A 23,257-nucleotide genomic window follows, 5' to 3' on the forward strand; every position below is an offset into this window, starting at 1 on the left:
TCTAGGCCCGAAACGTCAGCCTCTCTGCTCCTATGATGCTGCTTGGCCTGCTGTGTTCATCCAGCCCTGCACCTTGTTGTCTCGGATTCTCCAGCATCTGCAGTTCCTACTATCTCTTATTTAAAGGACTAGACAGGTACATGAGTAGATCACTGGTGTGTGCTGTGTGGATATAGATCAGTTCACTATTGCGTTGATTTTGTTGCGAAACCCTGGTTGTTTGTAGCTAATTTGCTTTAAGAGTTTACAGAAGTCCCTCTTGAATTTTACTGGTACTAGTGTATTTTCTCTGCCTGGTGTTTTTTTTTCTCAGCCAGTCTCATCTTCAGGAACGTTAGTGAATGTAACCTGGTAGTGTTAATTCTATAAAATGCAATGTTGTTTAAAATGTTATTTAAAATGCAAAGTTGATTATTCATAAAATAATTTAGGATACAATATGAGCACCTGTAATTCAAGACATAAACATTATCCCTTCCCTTGGCAACAGTTTGAGGCTTAATCACGCTGTTTACAACTTTGGTCATAAATTTGACCCTGAAATGAAATGATTGCATTCATATTGACCGGTATTGCTTCCCTGTCTTGATTTTAGAAATCACTTGCACACTTTCAGATGTGTCCATAGCCTTGTCCCCATCTATGTCTTAAATCTACTTCAGGCACTCAACCCTCTGAGATATCTACAGTCCTTTAATTCTGGCCTTTGGAACATCCCTGTGACTTCAGCCAACAAGGCCCAGAGCTTTGGAATTCCTTGCCTAAACCTGTCCCAACTGTTTTCTCCTTTTTTAAAGATGTTCCTTCAAATTCACTTGCCCTAATACCTGTTAATGTGGCAATGTCAAATATTGTTTATGACACTACAGTTAAATACTTGTACTTTATAGTACATGAAGACACTGCGCAAATTGATTAATGTACAAACACGTGTAAGTACCTAACAAGAGTCTGTCTATTTCTTTTGTAAAATGTTCAGCGATCCTGCCTCCACCATCTTCAGGGGCAGAAATTTCCGAAGTGTCACGACCCTCTGAGAGAAATAATTCTCCTCACCTGTCCTGAAAGTACTCACTGGTTTTCCCCAGGTTACAACAGCAACTGCATCCAAAATATTTAATTGGCTGTAATATACAAGAACTTTAAAATCATGAGGGGCAAAGATAGGATAGACAGGAAGAAACTTTCCCTTGAAGGAGGGATGAATAGGAGACATAGATTTAAGGTAAAGGGCAGAAGGTTTAGAGGAATTGTGGGGACAAACTTTCCCACCCAGTAGTTGGTGGGAATCTGGAACACACTGCTAAGAGTGGTAGAGGCAGAACCCCTTGTAACATTTTAAGAAGTATTAAAAGTGAACTTGCGGTGCCAAGGCATATAAGACCATGGGCCAAGTGCTGGAATATGGGATTAGAATAGGTAGGTGGTTGATTTTGATCATGCCTTCCCTGTGCTGTAGATCTCAATGATTCAATTGTGGATAACAAGGTGTAGAGCTGGATGAACACAGCAGGCCAAGCAGCATCAGAGGAACAGGAAGGCTGACGTTTCGGGCCTAGACCCTTCAATTGTGGAAGTTGCTATGTTGACTGCATGTTCTTTTCTCTGTTCTTGATGGATTATTGAATTTTAATTCCAATAATCACAATGTTGGCATTAGTGATAACAGTTCAAACAAATCTACTGGAGCATCCCATTGTAATTTAATTTAACATTGGTAACAGTTTTATTAAATCATTTGTGAGGCTGACTTGTCAATTTCGTATTGCTGTCTTTAACTTGTCTCTTGAGATGGATACAAATGTAATTGAACAACCTCTGAAAAATGACAGGCAAAAAGTATTGTCTACATGTCATATTTCTGATAATGAAATGATGCAATTTGCTCACCTAGATAAATAATTTGAAAAGTAGAAGGCAAAATTTTCAGTTTTAATGCTGCAACCCATGTGAAGTGACAAATCTTGGTCTCACCAACTCTAATAATTTATTTCACCATAGTCCTAAAGTAATTGATTCTGACATTTTTAAAGTTGTAAAGATGCTGAATTAATACTTGAAGAACTGTGTTCCCCATTGCTCAGTTTCATACATTTCTGGTTTTCATGCAGCAGGTAGTACTTATTAGGATCCTTATAACGTTTTGTATATCTCCTCTATTTTATATAGCTTCATTTATATTTAATAATGCAAATATGTCTTTTAAAGGCTGGATTGACGTTGAGGAGCAGAGGAACACAAATGTGTATGTGTCTGGTAAGTACTGATTTGAATACTGCATGTCAGTTGACCAAAACAAATCACTTGTATGATTGGGTTAGTTTTGCCATGATGGGCTGACTATTATGATTCTGATGATTTGCACATGCATTTTGAGTAGCCAGTTCAAAGGTACACTTCTGAGGCAAGTCTCCTTCATTATGACTGGAATAATGCTTTTATTGTAACCTGACTTAGATGAAAAACCACAGTGCTTTTCTTTAAATTGGGTAGCCACTATAAATATATGTACAGTCTTCTACTGGCTGACTGTGTGTATATATAAAGCTCCAACTTGCAAATTAAGTTTATTAAGAAATTGAATTGCATGCAAAGGTAAGAGAACGTGGGTTTCTTTACTATAAGAAATGTAGAATCTGTCACAAAACAAAGTTCCTTAAAATTTTTAGTTTCTTATATTTATTTTGGACAAATGTCTGCTATGTGAAGCTGAAGCAAGATGTTGAATGCTCCTCGAGCAGCAGGTAGATCAAGAATTCCCTCTAAAACTGCAGTGGTCTATTAGGTCATATTTTGAACACATTGTTAAGCTTTTGTTGCCAAAATTAACTAGAAGTATTCCTGCTGTTGAACAGTAACAGAAAGGTGACAAGATAATGTGATTTTAATAATATTAGATGAGGGATTTATTTGGATCGGGACACCAGGCTGAACGCCATTGCAGTTCTTCAACATAGGCTTATGAATATATTGATATCTATTGGAGACGGAAGACAAGGCCTCTTTGGTCATTTTGAAAATAGGCACCTCCTACAGTTCTGTTAGCAGAGGTGTGGAGTATTGACCTAGATTTTGTTCTGGTCGATTTGAATTCTATCTCTGGTGTATTTCAGAAGAGCATTAATATTTTCAAGGGAAGAATTGGCTACCCATCATCATCTCACTGTTTTTATGTTGCAAATCTCTTATATTTTGAGCACTTCATTAAGCTTTAGTTGCCAAGATAAAGTAGAAGCAATAAGCTATTGATTTTAAAGATCATGTCATGGCTTCTTTGAAGTATACTTGCATGATCTTTTATTCATGCTACTTCACTATGTTGCATGCTTCAGTGTATTACCACATGGTAGAACGGAAATGCTCTTGCATAGTCAAAACTTTATTTTCACCTGGAATTCTGGAAGGACATTTCTTCTAAACTAGTTATTTCTCATTTGTAGGGTTGCCTCCAGACATAACAAATGACGAATTTGTGGAACTCATGTCAAAATTTGGAATCATTATGCAAAACCCTGAAACAGAAGAATACAAGATTAAATTATACAAGGACAAAGATGGAAATCTCAAAGGGGATGGTCTCTGCTGCTACTTGAAGGTACACGATTATTTGACTGGTGATACGGACTTTAGTATGTGCTGCTCTTTGTTACAGATGCTTAAAGGGTGTTTCTTCCTTTCTCAATTATCCAGTTTATGTTGAATCATTACTTCTACCAAGTTTTACAAGGAAGTCATTAATGTGCCTGGAAATGGAGTTAGCTTTGTTACTATAAATGAAATTGAAGTTCAATGAGAAAGTGTACCTGATCTGTTTCTAAATAATATTAAAAACTGAAAGTTATTGGTTTTAAATTTCTTTCTCACTAAACTGAGTTGGCTGTTATATTCAAATATTTAAACATTTTTATAGATAAAAACCACTTACATAAAAAATAAGTTATTTCCTTCTGGTGTGCCTTGGGTACCAAGCAGACATTCACAACTTCCAATCAAATTGACTTCGAGATGTCTGAGCAATTAGGCTGCATGTGAAACTGAACTTTTATAAGTTAGCTTTAAAAAAAGGCCCCTCAGATGATGAATCAATGCTACTCCATGTTGAGCACAAATTGAGTGTGGGAAAGACACAGAAGACCACACCAGTGGTCAGGGAGTTCATTGTCCACCATCAAGAGTATCTCAGTAGTACCACTACTGATTAAGCTGGCCCATCCGTAAAGGACATAACTGCTTGACTTGGTCTGTAGCAGGTCCTGACAAAATCAGCAAGATGAGGACATCAACTTCACTAGTCTACCTGTTGTTGATGCAATGCATGACAAAATTGGCAAGAGAGTGGGAAATAAATGAGGAAATTGAGTGGGAGAGCCAGGTTAGTCAGGATGTGTTGACAGGCCCAGGCTTCATTAGGTCAGTTCGTGGAGGAGTTGTATGAGCAGCATTGGGTGGTAGGGTATAATTGGATCATGTCAGGAAGAGTTGGTTACAGGGCAGTCACATGGTTCAGTAGGAGGAAGTTGGGTCCAATCAGGTTGAGTCAGGTGATGGGCCCAGTTGTGTTGGGCCGGGGCTGGGGCTAGTTGGGGAAGCTAGGAATGAGTTTTGGGTGCAATGGAATGGGAGTGGCCAGTTGTTTAGTGTTATAAAGTGGAGGTTGACCCCCTCTGATAACTAAAACTGAGATTAGCAGATACTGGTTCCCATTTTTGGTTGTGTCCCCTCCTTAAAATCATTCATGACCCACATCAAAGGTTCTTCAAATGTGGCAATTTGCATCAAATGCACTGGTTTTATTACTGTCTGTCGTTTTCCTACCACCTGATGCATATGACAGGTACAGTAATATTCACCCACATCTTTATGGAATCCAGGCCAATACAAATGCTTCAGTATCTTAGCCTGAGTCTTCCTCACTCCTAGATGACCACCTACAGGTAATTTGTGTGCTACCCACAATAATTCCTGTCTGTATGCTACCAGCAACACAATCTGGTGAACTTCAGCCCATTTCTCATTTGCAATAACCTGCCAAGGTCCCCATTTCTGCCGTAAGATTTTATTCTTAATGACATTCTGGAATACATTCTGATTCCTTTTCCAAGTAGGCTTTATGATCTAAATCCTTTCTTGTCTCATCGTTTTGTTGTAACCCTTCTAATCCTTCACAACTAAAGACCTCTACCTGCTTAGATTTTTTTCCTTCACCATCTCATCAGAGTGTCAGCTAGCTGGACCTCAACTCCTTCATCTTTCTCTTTTGTTTTCCCTTTCTGTATTACCTTATGGCTGTAGGATATTGTCACCACAGTCTAGAAAAATTCTATGGTATTTTCCTTTTAACTCTTCAGTTCCCTGATTTTTTTTTTTCGGCTTCTCGACTACAATGGGCATCACTCCCACCTATGATCCAGCTATATCATTTCCAAGAACAAGCTGTATTCCTGGAATAGCCAATTTTTCAATCAGTCCCACTATCACTTCCCCAGTCTTTATTGACTTTCTAGCCACATCTTACACAAGGGAACACTAATTCTTTCTCCATTTATTCCACAGATTATCACCCTCTTGGGCAATATTTCAGAAGGAGTACAAATATTTTCATCTCTCACTATCAGAGACTGACTAGCTCCCATATCTCTAAATATATTAACTTCTTTACTTACTCCCCCTGTTCTACCTGAGTAAACCTTACCCACGCAGGTGAAGTCTTTGAAAAGATCGGGCACTGTTTTACTTTCTAGGCTGTGCACTGTTCTGCAGCTCAACTTCTCTTGGGATTTCCTTCACTACCTCGACTAATCCCAATGGTTTAGCCTTTTTTACCACTTCCTTTTTTCCAGTGCCTCTCTTAATCCACCAGCACTCTGACTTTGTTTGTCCTACCTTATTGCAGTGAAAACATCTTTCACCTCTTTTCCACCTCTTGGGCTGTTTTTTCACATGTGGCTGAAGACTATGATGAATTTGCTCATCATCACTTCTCTAAGCATAGAAAAAGCACATCATCTTTTAAAGAGACCATGCACTGCTTTCCCCCCCCTGGCATTTTACTTCTGCCATTTGAAGTCTTTTTGCTTTGAGTTCCAACTTCATCTTTTTCAACTCCAACATTCTTTCCCTTTCTGTTCTAACTCCAGTTGTCTTATTTGCAATTTAATTTTTCTAACTCTACTGCCTTTGACTGTTTCTCTGATATACCTAAATGCTTGGTTAACTCCATTACAATTTCAGCTTTCTTCTTATCCCAAGTTAAACCCAATTCTAGCCTGACTGCTAATTCTAAAAGCATCTCCTTTTTGTCTTTCTAAACTTTCTTGGCAAATTTGGGAAGCATCTTCAATCCCTAGAACGTTTTTAGCAATGTTAAGAGCCATTTCCCCAGTTTTGATTTAACCAACAAAAAGCAACCGAAATCACAGATTTTCCACTTCTCACATAAGTTTTACAGATCTAGGACACAAATCCCCAAATCTGTTTAAGTCTGCTGGTACCTTTCGTACCCCAAATCTGTCCTAATCCCAGACCCAATCTGTCCCATCCCATCCAAAGCCCGGATCTGAGCCCCCAGTCTATTATAAAACGGAGGTTGCCCCTCCCGCGATAACTAAAACCGAAACACTGCCCCTTCTTTTATAACCTTGATGATGTATCAATATTCCTTACAATAGGATTGGTCCTATGTTGTCAAAACCATCAGATTTAAATTTAATTGGTTTTTGGTACCTGGGTGCCTGGTTCAGATTAATTGGCTAAATTCAAAACTTGTTGTCTTGATAACAAAACAAAGCTACTGCTTGCAGATGTCCTTTTTTTGAATGTCTAAGCATTGAAAAAACACATCATCTTTTAAAGGAACCATGCACCACTCCCACCACCCCCCACCCCCAGCATTTTATAAACACAAAATTCTAACTTCCTTCCTTCCAATCCACAAATACTCCACCCAACTTCACAACATTTTTGTGTTTAATATTTCCTAGGTAAATATCCAGTATGTCAGAAGTGTCCAGAGACTCCAACTCTAACTCACAGTTGGAGACTTGTCTGTAGATTGCCAGGGAACAGGGAAATTCCCCATCGGAAGATCAGTCTTCCCAGCAAATTCCTATAGAGTCAGCACAGTGGAACCTCTAAAGGATTCTAACATGCGTCTCTGGATCTGGGCCTTTATATACTTTGATTAGATCACTTTTTTTTTGTTCTTCTAAATTTGAAGTATCAGCCTAGTCTACCTGGTCTCTCCTTGTACAACAATCCTTCATAGAATCAGCCTAGTGAATCTTTGTAACATTCCATCGAAGGCAGGTATTTCTTTTTCTGACTAAAGAGACTAAGTTGTCATAGATATAGATTAGGAAGAGGTAGGTTCAAAACTGAGATAAGGAGAAACCACTTCTCTCAGAATCTGTGTAACTCACTGCCACAGAGTGCAGTGGAGGTGAATCAATCAACAAATTCAAGAAAGAAATAGATATGTTTCTGAAGAAAAGCAGATAAAGGGCTTTGGGGAGCAGGCACGCAAGTGCAGTTGAGACCAGGATAAGATCAGCTATGATCATTTTAAATGGTGAAGTGGGCTCAAAAGGCTGAATTTCCTGCCCCCACTTGTAATTGCTATGTTCCTACCTGTACGCTCCAGGTGTAGACTCGCCAAAAGTCTATATAACTACATTAAGATTTATTTGTTCTTGCATCTCCAATCTCTTCATATTAAAAGGCTATCGTTACAATTTTCCTTCTTTGTCAACTTTTTTCTGTATTCCAGAAAGAATCTATCGACCTTGCTGTCAGATTTTTGGACGAAACTGAAGTGAGGGGATATAAGCTACATGTAGAAGCCGCAAAGTTTGAGATGAAAGGACAGTATGATGCCAGCAAAAAGAAGAAGAAAAGCAAAGATTACAAGAAGAAGTTGCTTCTGCAGAAAAAGTAACTTAACATAAGTTATGCCTTAATTGGGAAACTTTACACTTATTTAATTATGTCTGCAGAGTTGCTGTTGACAGTAATCATCTGAGATTTACTGTTCACCGTATTCACATTATAGATTACAGCAAGCTTGGATAAAGTGGACAAGGATAGGGGACACATTTTAATGTTTTGGTTAAGAGATTCTGAGCAATATGGTGAGATTTTGTTTTAATCAACAAGTGGTAATGAGTTGAAACCTGTTGCCCATCAGAGTGCTGGAGATGGAAAGTTAATGATTTTAAAAGGCTACTGGATGGGCACTTGAAGGAAATAAACTTGCAGGTCTTCAGAAATCGAGATGGGGAATTGGACAGACTGGATTATTCTGGGGAGAGCTGGTATATACTCATTTGGCCAAGTGTTGCCCTCCTGAGCTGTAAATGACTCTGCCCTTGAGTTCCAGGTCAGCATCTTGGACGTAAAGAATAGCAATCAGAAGCTATGCCCTTCAGGAATAAGCTTATACTTTCTAATAAGTAGTTGGGGAATGTAAAGATAGGAACTCTTGTGCTCCAGGCTAGATAAGTTTTCTTTGTAATTTGCTTCCCCCATGTCCTTCTCTATTCTCTTCAAAACTGAACACAAGTAGGATAAGACCAGATACAAGTCTTTGAGTTAGATTTCTCAGACAGCAGTTCAACAACATAATAGAAATAATCAAATCTAACTACCATTCAAAGAATCCTGTATGAAAGCAAGAAAAAAAAGCCTTCTTATCCCCATTAATGAGATCCCTTTATTCTACTTAATCAACTGTCTAATTTTGACATGCACTGCTCTTGACAGAGTGCCCTCTGTCTCAGTAAGAACTAACTGGCTAGTTAACAAATAGCTCTTTGTCCCCTATGTATTTACCAGTGCTTTGATTTTGTTCCTTAAATGTGGAGCGAATTGAGTTGGCTGAACATTGGCATGTGTTGCTGGGTCCTCAAGGTAAAGCCGAGAATGATCATTGACCTGGCAATTCTGGTTGAAGTCAGCTGCAAATGTTTCAGCCTTGACTTCTATTTATAATATGCTGAGCTTCCTGGTCAATGAGAATAAGAAGATTTGTAGAGCTGTTGCCCCTGTTAGTTGTTTAATTGTCCACCATTCTTCAACAGGATGTAGCAGGACTGCAGAGCTGTGATTTGATTCATTAGTTATGGAATTTCTTGGCTCTATAAAGTGCTGCTACTGCTGTTTCACCTACAAGTCATGAGATTACAGCTTGTCGTTGCTGTTGTTGTTAAGTGCAGTCTTGTTCTTCTGACAGCCTACAGCATCTCGTGATACCTGGTTATGAAATGTTACATCTATTCTGATTCAATCCCATTTTGCGTTGTATGGCACTACACAACCCAATGAGTAGTATGCTCAGTGTGAAGAGGAAACTTTATCTCTCCAAGTATGTGTACAGTGCTCACTCCTATCTACGTAGTCATGAACAGATCTATCGGCTGCAGGTAGATTTGTGAGGACAATGTCTACTCTTTATTTCAGTCTTGTTGGTTTCCTCGCATTTGCAGCATGCCTAGTCGAGCAGCTATATCCTTGTGTATGCACCCAGCTTGAGTTGTGTTGTGGTGCTACTGAGCCACTCGATGATGGATATTTAAGTACTTCAGCTAGAGTTCATTCCCTTTGCTACCCTCCATGTTTACTCCAAGCGGTGTTCAACCTGAAGGTGTTGTTTGATCAACTGAGAAAGAGTGATACATCAGAATTGACCAGAGGGTTCATTGCCCATGTTTGACCTGATGCCATTAGACCTCATGGGACCCAAAGTCAATGTTGAGGACTCCTAAGGCGACTCCCTTCTGACTGTATATCACTGTGCTGCCACTCCTACTGTATCTGTCATGCTGGTGGGACAGAACATAACCAGAGTTATGAAAGCAAGAGTGATTTTTAAAAACTCAAGTATGATTTTTTCCTAAGTCCATTAGAGACCTGAATGCTATGGTTATTCTAGTCTTCTAATAGAAGAAACTTGATAACCTATTGCTTCAACATTTTTAAGAAAATAATTTATTTTTTTAATATAAAAGCAAAATGCTATTGCTACTGATGCTGGAAATCTAAAGTAAAGTGGTGACCCAACTACAGTACTTGTGCTCCTGAACTGCCTCCCAAGTTGAGCTTTCGTAATGTAGAAACAATACTGGCATGTATTATGTAAAATTATCCAGATATGGCCTGTCCAAAAAAATGGACAAATCCAATCCAGTCAAATACTATTCCATTGGTGAAGTGATGGAAGTAGTTGTTGACCCTGACAAAACCGATGTCAGTGAGAACAAGTGGAATCCATTTCACTGGTTTGAGCCCTACCAAACATTAAAAGAAAATGGTTTTGGTATTTGAGGCCAATCATTTCAGTCCCAGGACATTCATTACTGCAGGTGTTCCTCTGGGAACACCACTTACAGATTTCCCTCCAAGTCATACACCATCCTGATTTGGGACTGTCTGATTGTTCCTTCACAGTTATGAAACCAAAATCCTGGACTCCTCAGTTGCAGCAGATGGACTATAGCAGTTCAACCTGCCACCACCTTCTCATGCCCCCTCTTTGCTCCTAATTGCATTCTTAAGGTTCCTCCCTGCACTTTCTGTACTCCAATAGGGCTTTCATTGATTCACGCCCTTTGTACCAGTTAAAAAACCTTTTTTTTTTTTTTTTTTTTTCTTTCTAGGGTTTGTTGTTCCTACATAGTACCCAACATTGGGCCTGTACTCTCCCCAATTCCTTTTTGTACATCCTGGTTCTGTTGTAGACTCCTCCAGAAGTAGCTGTTCCCAGACTACTTTGGCCAGATTTTGCCTTGTTTTAATAAAATCTACATCTCCCAATCCAAAATGCTATTGTAGTTTGCAGATCATCTTTTTCTTTTTCCATAATAAACTTAAAATATGCAGTGCGGTCACTATCACTAAAATGTTCCCCCAATCCTACCTCAAACTCCTGTCCAGCTTGGTTCCCCAGAATTAGGTCCAGTACTGCACTGTCATTTGTTGGACCTCCTACATGTTGACATAAAAAGCTCTCCATTTTGACCACAAGCAACATCAAAAAGATTGTCTATTAAATGTTCATTCTCTCCTTCAAATAGAATTGTTTTTATCACGTTATGTGGTGTGGATCCATGCCAATACAGAACTCTACTTGTATATAGATAGGTCTTTAAGGCAGGTTTCCTTTGACAAACAGAATTCTTTGTTGTTAGGCAGCTGGATTGGAGACCAGAAAGAAAACCTGGTAGTTCCCGATTACGATGTGAACGAGTCGTAATTCTTAAGAACATGTTTCATCCAAAGGACTTTGAGGTAAGTCGAGGCACGCAGATGGACTGTGCACATTCATTTTTGGGTACAGGCATAGTATGAATGAGTGACTTTATGCAGTTTCAGGATTAAATCATAATTGGATTTACGGTAACCATTATTATCCTCTAATTGTATCAGACGTTGGTTTAAAATAGGCTACATAAATGTATTCAACAAGCCTCCCACATTGTTTCAATATCGACTTTTATCCCAGTGTTTTCAGCTGATCTGTTCTAGTTTGAATTTATCTTGAATTAATCTTTAGCTAGTTGAATAAGATGGGGCCAACAAGAGAATTCTTCGTATTCAAAGGAGTGTTGATTATCTAATCAAATACTCCGGTCAGAGGACTGAAAGTTTAACAATGTTAAGTTGCCAAACCAGGAAATATCCTGGGTTTGAGACTATTTTCTTCAACTTTGACACGTACACTTGATCAGGACCTTTTTCCAAGGTTTTAAAAAAAAAGCCTGCATGATTGAGGTACCCGATCTCTGCTCTGTCCTCTGCTTAAAAAAAATCTTCAAAATATTTATAGCATTGGTTGGTGCATCTTCTGTATACCTTGGGCAGAATCTTTTCTTTTTTAGAGGCTAATTGTGACATTGGGCCTAAAAACAGTTTGTATTGTCCTGCGATTATATTCTTTGCATCTCTAATCTGAACACTATATCTGTCATTTTGTACTCCCCTGGGACTTCCTAGACTTCAACATGTGGGAGCAATATTTTTAAGGGCATCTGGATAGCACTTCACTGGCTGCAAGCCAGGAACATCAGGCTCTGGCTCTGTCTCTGTTTGTCGCCTCCACTCACCTCTGGAGATGTCCTAGACCAAGCAGAAATTCCCGAGGCATTCTTCTGTGATCTGCTTCACAGATGGGAAGTAATGTTTTCATGCTAGCTCAGCAGGAGTTCAATGTAGAACATGCAAATAAAACAACTGTGTTTGAATATCAAACAAGGAGGGTAACTCCTTGTTTAGAAATCAAATATCCTCTTCAGGGCAGAAATACCTGTCAACTACAGCAGTCTCTGAGCATCCTCCTAAGATTGTCCAGTCATCTAGTCTCAAATCTCGCAGCTATTAGGTTCTCTCGTTCCTATCATATTTCACCATTGCCCTGGTTTCTTTAGCAGCATCGTCAGTTTTGCCTCCCTCAACATCTACATTGGACTTCTATTCTTCCTTGTCTGAGGAGATAAGTGGATACATGAGTGGTATTGCACTTCTGTTGAGCATCCTGGAGTAAGTTCATTAGCCATGCCAACTGGGATATTTCTGGTTGCCCATGAACCAGCTTGAAGGTGATGTGCGGGAGTGAACTTTCACTGCCAGTATACCTGCAGGAATATATTGCCTGTGGTCACAAACAAGCTTGAGATTGAATTAGTGAAATGCCTTCTGGAATCTAGCTGGATGGAAGATGCCAGGGAGCTCCAAATGCTGCATGTGTGTAATTGATGGCCCCTTGGATCTGAAATATACAGCATTGCTGGGATCTCTGGCAGCTCAGGCACCTTGGTTCTCAGGGTCCGTGGTCAACTGCAGAAAACATAGTGCTTTCCTGAATGTGGCAGCTGTGAACAAACAAATGCATTTGTCAGTGGCCAATTGGGAAATGTCACAGAAGTCCCCAGTTGCATTTTGAAAGGAACATTTAGCAAGGATGTTCAATACTGTGATGTGGCTGCTGATCTTCCTGAAGAGATGGTAGATGTAAATGTTGATGTCCCTAGTCATGTGAAGATTTCTACAACGTTCGTTTCCATTCATCTACAGGTAGCTGCGCTGCTTTTGGTACATCCTCCCATGGTACACTGCTGAAAGGGGCTGACAGCCTTGGTTCCCATGTTTGATGTGGCACAGCTGAGCTCCTAAGCCTTGTGTGTCTGCTGCGGGAAGATCTGGGCATTTCTCTTTCATCTTTGTCAGTGCACCAAAGCTAGAACAGCTGTTGGGTTTAGCTGGCTGAACGTTTTGCATTATGGCGAGTATCAGTGAGCAAATTATAGGAAAGAAATGATTGGTTTCTGAATTTGCAAAAGTCAACCAAACTTTTGGGCCCCTGATTTGAGCTGGTCCCTCAAACAAAATTCTGTCCTGCAGCCACCTCAACATGGTGAGGCCCATGTTGCATGATTGCTTATCTAGTTACTCGTTCAGTCATGTGCAAGTAACATGTAGCTTTGAGCATCATAATAAAGATTCTGAGCATGAGGCACTTGGCTCACTCTGACTCCTGGGGGCCTTCATTATCCCCTATGAAAGAGCCGTGCAATCTTACCACTTTATGATGCTTCACCCTCCTGTTCAAAAATGTTCTGATAGACGGCCCATTAAAGGCTCCCGCAAGGCTTGACATAGACCAAATGCCCTGCCACCAATATTTTTGATTGAAACTTGTCAGTCCAGAGTTTTGTGTATTATGCATTCAGGTTTGGATGCTGGTGTTACGAGGGGCCCGAAACTGTAAGCGGTAATGCTGCATTGAGTGCCTGTTTCAGTGTACAGTTCTTCACTGTGTGCACTGTCATTTTTGTTTTTCAGTTTCTGTTTAATTTCTCACACATTTTGAGCTGCACAGGAACCCGTGCAAACCAACGTTAGGGCCTGTCCAACTTCTACTTTGCATACTCGGGAAGGGATTCTGTCTTGACCTGACTGAAGAAAATGATGATGCACATAATTTTTTCCTTTTAGATTCCTACATTCTCCAACCTCCCCCTCTAACCTACACTCTTTCCCCATTGCTGCGGATGGTCTTTGTCTTTCCCCTGTTGTCCCCTGTGTCATGCTTCAGTCTCCCTCTGTTACATGCCCCAGTCATGATTTCCTATGCCCTTCCTGAGCTCCATCCTGAACCCACACTCATCCAGCTCTCTGCTGCAAGATAAGGGTGGACACAATCTTTATTTAATTTGCTTACCCTTCACCTAAAAAAATCCTGTTTAGAGATGAACCCAGGCCTCTCAGTCCGGGGGTTGAAACAGTACCACTGCACCACAAAATTGTTTACCTTTCATATTTTGCAGCACATCTCATGACTGCATTGCATTCAACATTCTTGATGTACACTTCAGAACCTACCTCATCCATAGCACAGTAACTCTCACCTCTGCCTCTGTATTGCTTCACTTGAGTTTTCTCTAGTCTGATTTGCATGGTGTCAGCTAATATGGTTACCTAGTTTGGGCAGGGTATTTGGGCCACAGTGTCCATCCTTTACGCTGTTAACAATAGGCCTCAAGGTCTTCAAAGACTGGTTATGAGTGAGATTTCTCATGAGTCAGGTGGACTGGGCATTCTGCATTCCCTGCACTATAACAGTTTGGGTGAAGAAGCACGTTGATTATTAATCACTACAGTGGTGTGTACTCACCAGAGCTTCTAGGAAGAGGTCCGCCTCATCAGGTACACTTGAATATGGCTAGGTTGCAGATTCAGTTTTCTTGCTTTCTGTAACTTCTGTGGGATGCAGTGTAAATGAGTATTCAAAGCATGCTTATGAATGCACATGAGGTTCCTGAAGAAAACAGCCAGGAAACCCAAGATGACTGAAATATTCTGAGAATTTAATACCGAGTTTTACCTGAAACTGAATTTTCATCTCCCCTCCAAGTAAACTGCCCCCTCCTCCTTTCGAAATGTTTTGGGTGGTCTTGAAAGGATCTGCCTTTTTTATTTACAAACTTAAACATGTGTGGGACAAGTTGATGTGACTTGTATTTTCATTATATTTCAAGTTAGTGTAGAAACAAAATGAAAAGGGGATGGCTTGCAGAATAGTGCTTGTCAGAGGATTTGTCTTATCAAAACGGGAGATCTCCTACTGATTGGCTGTGCAGAAATGAGGAATGCTACAAATAGTAGTATTTAACTGTTAATTATTTGTAATTGTATGCAGCAAGAATTCTCAAATCAGTGGGAGAAAATGTTAGTCTCAATGATATGACTCCTTTAAAGTTTACTAACTTTTCAAACTTTTTATAGGAGGATCCATTGGTTTTGAATGAGATCAGAGATGATGTTCAACTAGAATGTGAAAAATTTGGTCAAGTCAAAAAAGTACTTGTATTTGATGTAAGTATTTTTGTTCAAAAAGCATCAGATTTTTTTTTACATGATTATGGTTTATTTGTGTGGATTGTTAGAGGGTAATATCGATGAAGTTGCAAGGTGGGGTGCTGTAAGGTTAAGTACTTGGGCTCGAGCTGTTCACTTTCTTAATCCATGATTTGCACATTGTGAGAAGATGTAATACTTCCAAATTTTGCACAAGACAAAGCTAAGCAGGAGGTATTGTGAGAAAGAAGTCTAAATCCTCCGGTCGGGGGGGTGAAGAAATAAGCAAGAACATGGCAGGTGGAATATAATGCAGAAAAATGAGGTTACTCCGCTTTGGAGGGAAGAACAGATGTGCAGAGTATTTCTTAAACAGTGAGAAATTGCAGGTGTTGATGTGCAAAGGGACTTTGCCCTTGTCAATAAGTCATGGAAGGCTAACGCAGAGGTGCAGCAAACTTTTAGGAAGGCTAATGGAAAGCTAGCCTTTGTTGCAAGAAGTTTTGAATACAGGTATCATGAAGTCTTGCTTCATTTGCTTAGTTAGACTGCAGTTGGAGTACAGTTTGCAGTTTAGATCTCTTTATATCAACAAAGATATTAATGTAGAAAGAGAGCAACAAATGTTCACCAGACTTGTTCCCAAGGCGGCAGAACTGTCCTATGAAGGGAAATTTGGGCAAACTGGGCCTGTTGAGTGTTCTCTCGAGTTTTGAAGAATAAGAGGTGATTTAATTGAAACCCGCTAAATGGTGGTAATGTATTTTCCCTGGTTAAGGTGTCTAGACCAGGGAGCATATTTTAAAAATTAGGGGGTGCCTTTTAACTCTGAGGGTGGTGAATCTTTGGAATTCTCTTGCCCTAGGGGCTGTGAAAACTTTTTTTTTAAATTACCAAGCATAAAGGGTTATTGATTGTTATGGGGATAATGTAGGCAAAGGCCATTGAAGTGTTCAATTAGCCATGATTGTATGCAATGGTGGAGTGGGCTCAGTTGCCGCCATCTATTCTTGTGTTACTGGATCAGTAATCCAGAGGCTAAAGCTCTGAGGACACCGGTTCAAATCCCATCAGAGCAGCTGTTGGAATTTTAATCTCCATAAATCTGGCAACCATGAAACTATTATTAATTGTAGTTTAAAAAATCTCTGATTCACTAATGTCCTCACCTGGTCCTGCCTACATGTAACTCCAGACCCACAGCAACGTGGTTGACTTTTAACCAGATTCTGAAATGGTTGAGCAAGCCACTCAGTTCAAGGGCAATTTGCAATGGACAACCCATATCCATATCCCATGAACTGTAAAGAAAAATAAGTTTATTAAAAATTGCAGATGTTTTCATGTTGGATCTAATTTCCAGAGACACCCTTCTGGAGTAGCTTCTGTGGCATTTAAGGAACCAGAGCAAGCAGATCAGTGTATCCTGATGCTTAATGGAAGATGGTTTGGTGGACGCCAGATAACCGCTGAAACATGGGATGGTGTTGTTGATTATCAGGTATGAAGGAAAGATTGATATTAATTTGGCTGAATTAGAAACAAACAAATTTGACATCCTGTTGACATTTTTTCATTATGTTAGTGCATTACCTCCTAATCTGTGCTTCAATTTTCCTAACCAGCTTATGGGGGACTTTGTCAAAAGCTTTTTGAAAACCGAAGTATGCTACATCCATCATTTCTCCTTTATCAATTTTGTTGGTAACATCCTCCAAACAAAAAAAACTTCCCAACAAATTTGTCAAATGATTTCCCATTTGTAAATCCATGCTCACCATTTCTAATCAGATCATGATCATCTAGGTGTCTATCATTCCAATTCTGTATTATGTATTCTAATGATTTCCCTACTAGTGTGAAGCTAGCAATTTTGTTTTTCAGTTCACTCTATTGCTCCCTTAAATAGATGTGACATTTGCTACCTTCCAATCCACAAGAATTGATTCAGAATCAATATAGTCCAGAACAGGAACAGGCCCTTTGACCCTCCATGTCTGTGTTGACCCATGATGCCATTCTAACATAATCCCATCTGTGCACATGGTCTCTATCCTTCGATTCCCTGCCCATTGTTTTGAAAGATAATCACCAGTGAGTTGACTATCTCTAGCCATCTCCTTCAACACTGGGATGTAGACCATCAGGTTCTGGAGATGTATCGACATTCACCTGCATTATATTTCCACAACAATCTTCTTACTAATACCAATTTCCTTCAACTCCTCATTCACCCTAGCCATTTGGATCTCTAGTTCTTGGAGATTCCTGTTGACTTCCTCATGAAAACAGACATAATATAACCATTTATCTGCCCTGTCATTTCTCTTTCCGGTTATAAATTCTCCTGACACTGCTATAATGGACACACATACACATTCATTTTATCCATTATATTTTGTTTTACATGCCTACAAAAATATTTACAATCTGTTCTTATGTTTTTTGCTAGATCACATTCATGTTCTACTCTTCCTTTCCTTATTAATTTCTTGGTCCTTCTTTGTATTCTGTAAACCTTCCAATCTTCAGAACTACTGCATTTCCTGACAACTTTATAGGCCATTTCTTTTAATCTGATACTATCCTGAACTTCCTTTGTTAGCCACCCTTGACTGATTTGAGTTTTTGCACCTTCAAGGAATGCATATTTGCTGTACGTCATGTCATAGCTCTTTAAAGTCTATCCATTGCCTTTGTACAGTCATACCTTTTTAATTTTCTCAATCCGTCTTGGCAAATTTGTGCTTCGTGCCTTCATAATTTTCCTTATTCAAATTTAATAACTTTGGTTCAGTTTGAGCTACCTCACTTGTAAACAGAATGTAGCTGATATCGATGGCGGCGAGGCAATGGAGAAGGGATGGTGGTGCAAGAGTTGATGAGCTGGTTCAGGACTGATGGGATCTCTTTAAGCTATATCTTGCTATTATTTTTCTTGTTCTTAAAACTATTCAAAATGGTATCAGATAATGTTGGCAGTGGAAAAGCTTTTCACTAATTTATTCTTCCCACTGTAAAATACACGTAATCAATTCGTTCATTCAGAATGTAAAATTTTTTTTTCATATTGTGCTCACTCATCCCTAAAGGCCTTTTTTTTTAAAAAAACAATTGTTAATTTGCCTTCTTTCATTTACATAATACCAGATCTAAAATAGCGTGTCCTCTAGTTTTCTCCTCCAATGTATTGCTGTAGAAAACCATCTTTGATCCACACAGGCAGGGCATTTCTGATCCAAACGTTTAGTTCCAGAGCATATTTTAAACTATCTCCAAATAAAGAGGTTGTATTACTGGGATCTTTTTACTTGACAAAATTTAAACATTGTGCAATAAACATACTTGTCTGTACTACTTCTGTTTGATCTAAGCAGCAAGATGTTTACTTCATTTCTAAACAGTCTTATATCTATGAAGTGCTTGTTTTAAAAAAAAATTAAATGTTAAATTCTTCCAGATTGAAGAAACTGTAAAAGAAAGAGAAGACCGATTGAAATCATGGGAATCATTTTTGGAAAATGACGTATCCACAGGCAAGTCTGCTGATGACCAGAAGCCCACACAGGCAAGCAGCCAAGCATCGTCAGAAGCCTCAGCTCCCCCAGAGGATGGCATGAAAGTATCTGAGGACAATAGAAAGCAATCAGCAGACAGTTTAACACCTTCACAAGATGATAAAAAACGATCAGCGGACACTGTAGCGCCTTCAGAGGACAATACAAAAACTACAGTGGACAATGCAGTGATTTCTGGAGACAGTAAACAACAAGATGTGATTGATTCTATGTCTGATGTAGAAAAGGCAGAAGAGAAGTGGATTGAAGAAAATTTATCCACGGAGAGCAGCATCGATGGAAGTGATGATGATGCAGAAGAGCAATGAGTTCTTATTGGAACCTTGCTTTTAAATGATTGCATACTCCTTTTTAGGTGAAATATTGTAGAACGTGGCTGAACATCAGGTGTGCAATTTTTTAATTGTCAAGTTGACTGCTTTAATTGAAAGAAGCTTCTTTAATATAGTTAATATTTGGTGTCAAACATGTATTTAAGAATTGTGCCGTTTTATGCTCATTTGAGAGAAACCTTTCCCATTCTAACTCCTCATCTACTGACTTCAATAACAGTTCTTCTCTGTTGGAAATGCATCCTGGGGTAAAAATGCAAATAGTTCTCAAGTTAACATTTTCTTTGCAGTTTCTTCTTCCTTTTACAATCCTGCCTAACAAAACACTATTTTGTCTCTGTTTTGCTTACCAAGCGCCAGCTGTTGTTGGCTATACTGTTCAAATCATAATGTATGGAGAAATTGACAAACTCCAGTCATGTGAGATGCTGCAGCAGAGTGCAAAGCTTTCCATTTGATATCTCGCACCATCTATCATTGATGTTCCTAGTAACAGGAACCATGAGTGGTATTTTTCCCTTAACTTTCTCTCTTCCCATCTTGGCTGTACCTAAACAGTTGAGTTTATTGAATTCACAGGGCCACAAATGTGTAAAAACGATGGACAGGAGGTAATCCATTTATGCATTCAGCCTCTCCCACACACCTATCTTAATATATACACTCAACTAGGTACCTGAAGCCTGTAATGTTCTGGGAAAGGCAAAAATGTTAAAACCATGTTAATTTATGAGGGGAAGGGGCTTTCTCAATGAGGCAACAGAACCTGTTCCTAACCTGAATGAACAGAAGTGTGATTGTACACTTTATGGCTCAAATTACTTGGAGGGGGAGTTCTGGAATATGGTCAATGCTACAGGCAGCCTACACTTAGGATTTCTTCTAAAAATGGTGAAGTTATTCTCTCTCTATAAATGTGCACCAAAGAAACATCCTGTTTCTTTTAAAAGATGTGAATGACCCCTCGATATATTTGGAACAAACTGGAGGTAGCTGATTTCATTGGGCAGAACAAACCATAATGGCAGTGAACCATTCCCTATACTTTGCATCTTGAGTATTGTGTGTTGTGTGTAATCTGAAATAAAAAATGGGTGATAGGCCCTGGTGATTTAAGTTACTGAATGATGCTTAGGATTTAAAAGTACATTTGCTTCATCAAACCTGGATACATTTATTAAATCAAAATATTAATATTTGTAAGGTTTCAGAGATTTGTTGACTTGCTCAGAAACTTCAGGTAGCTGTCTTATGGACAGGTTCTGTTCTTGCTGTAAATTCCCCAAACTGTTTGTTTCTCTACATTTTATCTGCTTGCAATCTATTTATGTGATGTGACCATTTCATGCATTGCTTCCCACTTCAGGTTTTTATAGAACGCCTCTTCTGGGATGAGTTCTTTAACTATTTCACTGAGCTGTAGGGTGAAAATACATTTAAAGTGACTGTTCTGCATGTGATCAGTTTCAATAAGTTTCATCATGGTATGGTCTAACTCTCAACTTCCTGAAATAACTCCAGAAAATGCTAGAAATACACACCAGGTCTGACTGCATTTGTGAAGAGAGAGGGGAAAAAAGTCAATGTTTCTGGTCATAAGTCAGTCAGAGATGGCAAGAACTGCAGATGCTGGAGTCAGAGTCCGCAATGTGGAGCTGGAGGAACAGCAGGTTGGGCAGGATCAGGAAAATTGATGTTTTGGGTTGGGACCCTTCTTCAGAACTGGGGAAGGGGAAGAGAGCTGGGAAATAAATAGAGGGAGGAGAGGTGGGGCTGGGGGAAGGTAGGTGGGATGGTGATAGGTGAGTGCAGGTAGGGAGCGGTGGGTTGGTGAGAAAGAAGATGGATGGCCTCAGGTCAAGGAGGATTTCCCACACTTCTGCCCACACACACACACACACACACACACAAAAGACAGAATCCCCTGGTCCTCACATACCACCCTGCCAACCTCCACATCCCGCATATCATCATCTGCCACATACAATCCAACCCTATGACCCTATCTCTGCCCCTATCTGCCTTTTTGCAGGGACTGATCACTCTGCAACTCCCTTGCCCGCTCTACATTCCCCACTCATCCCACCACCCACAGCACCTTTCCTTGAAACTGCAGGAAGTACTACACTGCCCGTACACCTCCCACCTCATCTCCATCCAAGGCCCAAAGCAAACTTTCCATATCCGACAGGGATTCATCTGTATGTCCTCCAACCTGGTCTACTGTATCTGTTGCTCCCGATATGGCCTCTACATCAGTGAGACCAAGTGCAGGCTCGGGGACCGTTTCGTGGAGCATCTGCGCTCTGTACGCAATAATCGACAACACCTTCTGGTTGCTAACCATTTTAACTCCCCCTCCCACTCCCTTGATAACATGTCCATGCTGGGCCTCCTCTAGTGCCACAATGACACCACACGCAAACTGGAGGAGCAATACCTCACATTCCACTTTGGGAGCCCACAGCCTGATGGCCTGAACATAGAATTCACCTGTTCCAAAACCTCTCCACCCCCAACCTCATCCCACATCTGAACCTCCCTGTCATCCCCACCTCTTTGACCTGACACAGCCTATCATCTTCCCCACCTATCTGCCCCATCCTTCTTGCTTACCAATCCCTACTACCCCCTCAACCTGCATCTACCTATTACCATCCCACCTCCCCTCCCCTAGTCCCACCTATCCTCCCTTTCCCTTCGAACTGACACAACCTGTCCAACTTCTCTCCAATCTTCTCAGACCAATCCCCACTATCCCCACTGCCCCCAACCCGTATCCACCTATCACCGTCCCCAGCCCCACCCTTCCTCTATTTATTTCCCAACTCCCTTCTCCCTCCCCAGTTCTGAAGAAGGGTCACGACCCAAAACGTCAACTTTCCTACCCTTCTGACGCTGCCTGACCTGCTATGTTCCTCCAGCTCCACACCCTGTTGACAATGTTTCAGGTTAGTTACACATCTTCAGTGTTCTCATGAAGGATCAGACTGAAAAAGTTAACTCTTGTTTTTCTTTTCGGATGCAGCTTGATCTGTAGTGCTTTGACAGCACTTTCTGTTTTTACTTCAGATTTCCAGGATTTGCAGTATTAGTTGCTTGTATTTTTTTGAAAAAATGAGCTTCATAAGTTGTCATATTTTCCACTGGAATAAAATTGTACTGAAGAGGTTCTCAACAAATATTGCTTAATTTTTTTTGCAGCAAAAGAAAAAGCCCCAGGACATTATCTATTTGATAATGAAACGTAATAACGTTTTCTTATGCATTTAAACTTGTCTTTTTAGGATTATTAGCATTTTGAAAATATCATTATCGTCTCTTGCAACGCTATATTGCTAACACATTGCAGATTTTGTCTACAGATGCAAAATTGAAAGAACCAATTTTTTTGTTAGTGTCTCTAGCATTTCTGAAATTCCATATGGCAATTTGATATCTTGAAATATTATTTAAATGCCATACCTTCTATGATATGAGGATGAATGCCTGTTCTAGTTTTCTAATAAATGTAAATTTAATGTCCTTCGTGGAAATAAATTACTTCACTTAAGCATTAAAAGGTAAAGTCAGCGTTGTCTCAGAGGACCCTAAGGCTGCTCTCTAATAAGAGAGAGAGAGAGAGAGACAACCAGTAGTGGTTTACTCTCTGGGTCACCTTGCCTCAGTTCTTCACAGCAACCTCCACCAGTGTGGGAATTGAACCCATGCTATTGGCATCACTCTGCATTGCAATTGAGCCATCCAGCCAACTGAGCTAACCAACCCTCTTTTATCAATTAGGAGTTTCCCAAATTGCCATACTTCTTATTTTTCTTGCTTTGATAGCTCTCTAATCAGTCTAAACCCTTGCCTCCTTCCTTGACTATAAATGCGCAATCCCAAAGTTTTCTTCTGTCCTGCCATTTCCGTTGGTCAAATTGAAATTTAATGGCTTAATCTAATGAAACGATTTCTTTCTGACCATACTCTTTCTTTCTGTAATTTTCTCACTTAAACCCT

General features: G+C 39.9%; 1 protein-coding gene across 1 annotated transcript in view; it reads left to right on the forward strand.

Annotated features, from left to right (window-relative positions):
* Positions 1-22,437, forward strand: part of htatsf1 (HIV-1 Tat specific factor 1) — a 23,367-nt gene extending 930 nt beyond the window's left edge. The window contains exons 2-8 of the mRNA XM_048607825.1: positions 2,115-2,256; positions 3,441-3,595; positions 7,766-7,929; positions 11,181-11,280; positions 15,274-15,363; positions 16,709-16,846; positions 18,806-22,437. Coding sequence (XP_048463782.1) covers positions 2,115-2,256; positions 3,441-3,595; positions 7,766-7,929; positions 11,181-11,280; positions 15,274-15,363; positions 16,709-16,846; positions 18,806-19,231 — 1,215 coding nt within the window. The 3' untranslated portion in view covers positions 19,232-22,437. The remainder of the gene's footprint in view (positions 1-2,114; positions 2,257-3,440; positions 3,596-7,765; positions 7,930-11,180; positions 11,281-15,273; positions 15,364-16,708; positions 16,847-18,805) is intronic.
* Positions 22,438-23,257: the final 820 nt, after the last annotated feature.

The sequence above is a fragment of the Rhincodon typus genome, chromosome 18 (assembly GCF_021869965.1).
Source record: "Rhincodon typus isolate 14 chromosome 18, sRhiTyp1.1, whole genome shotgun sequence".
Classification (NCBI taxonomy): domain Eukaryota; kingdom Metazoa; phylum Chordata; class Chondrichthyes; order Orectolobiformes; family Rhincodontidae; genus Rhincodon; species Rhincodon typus.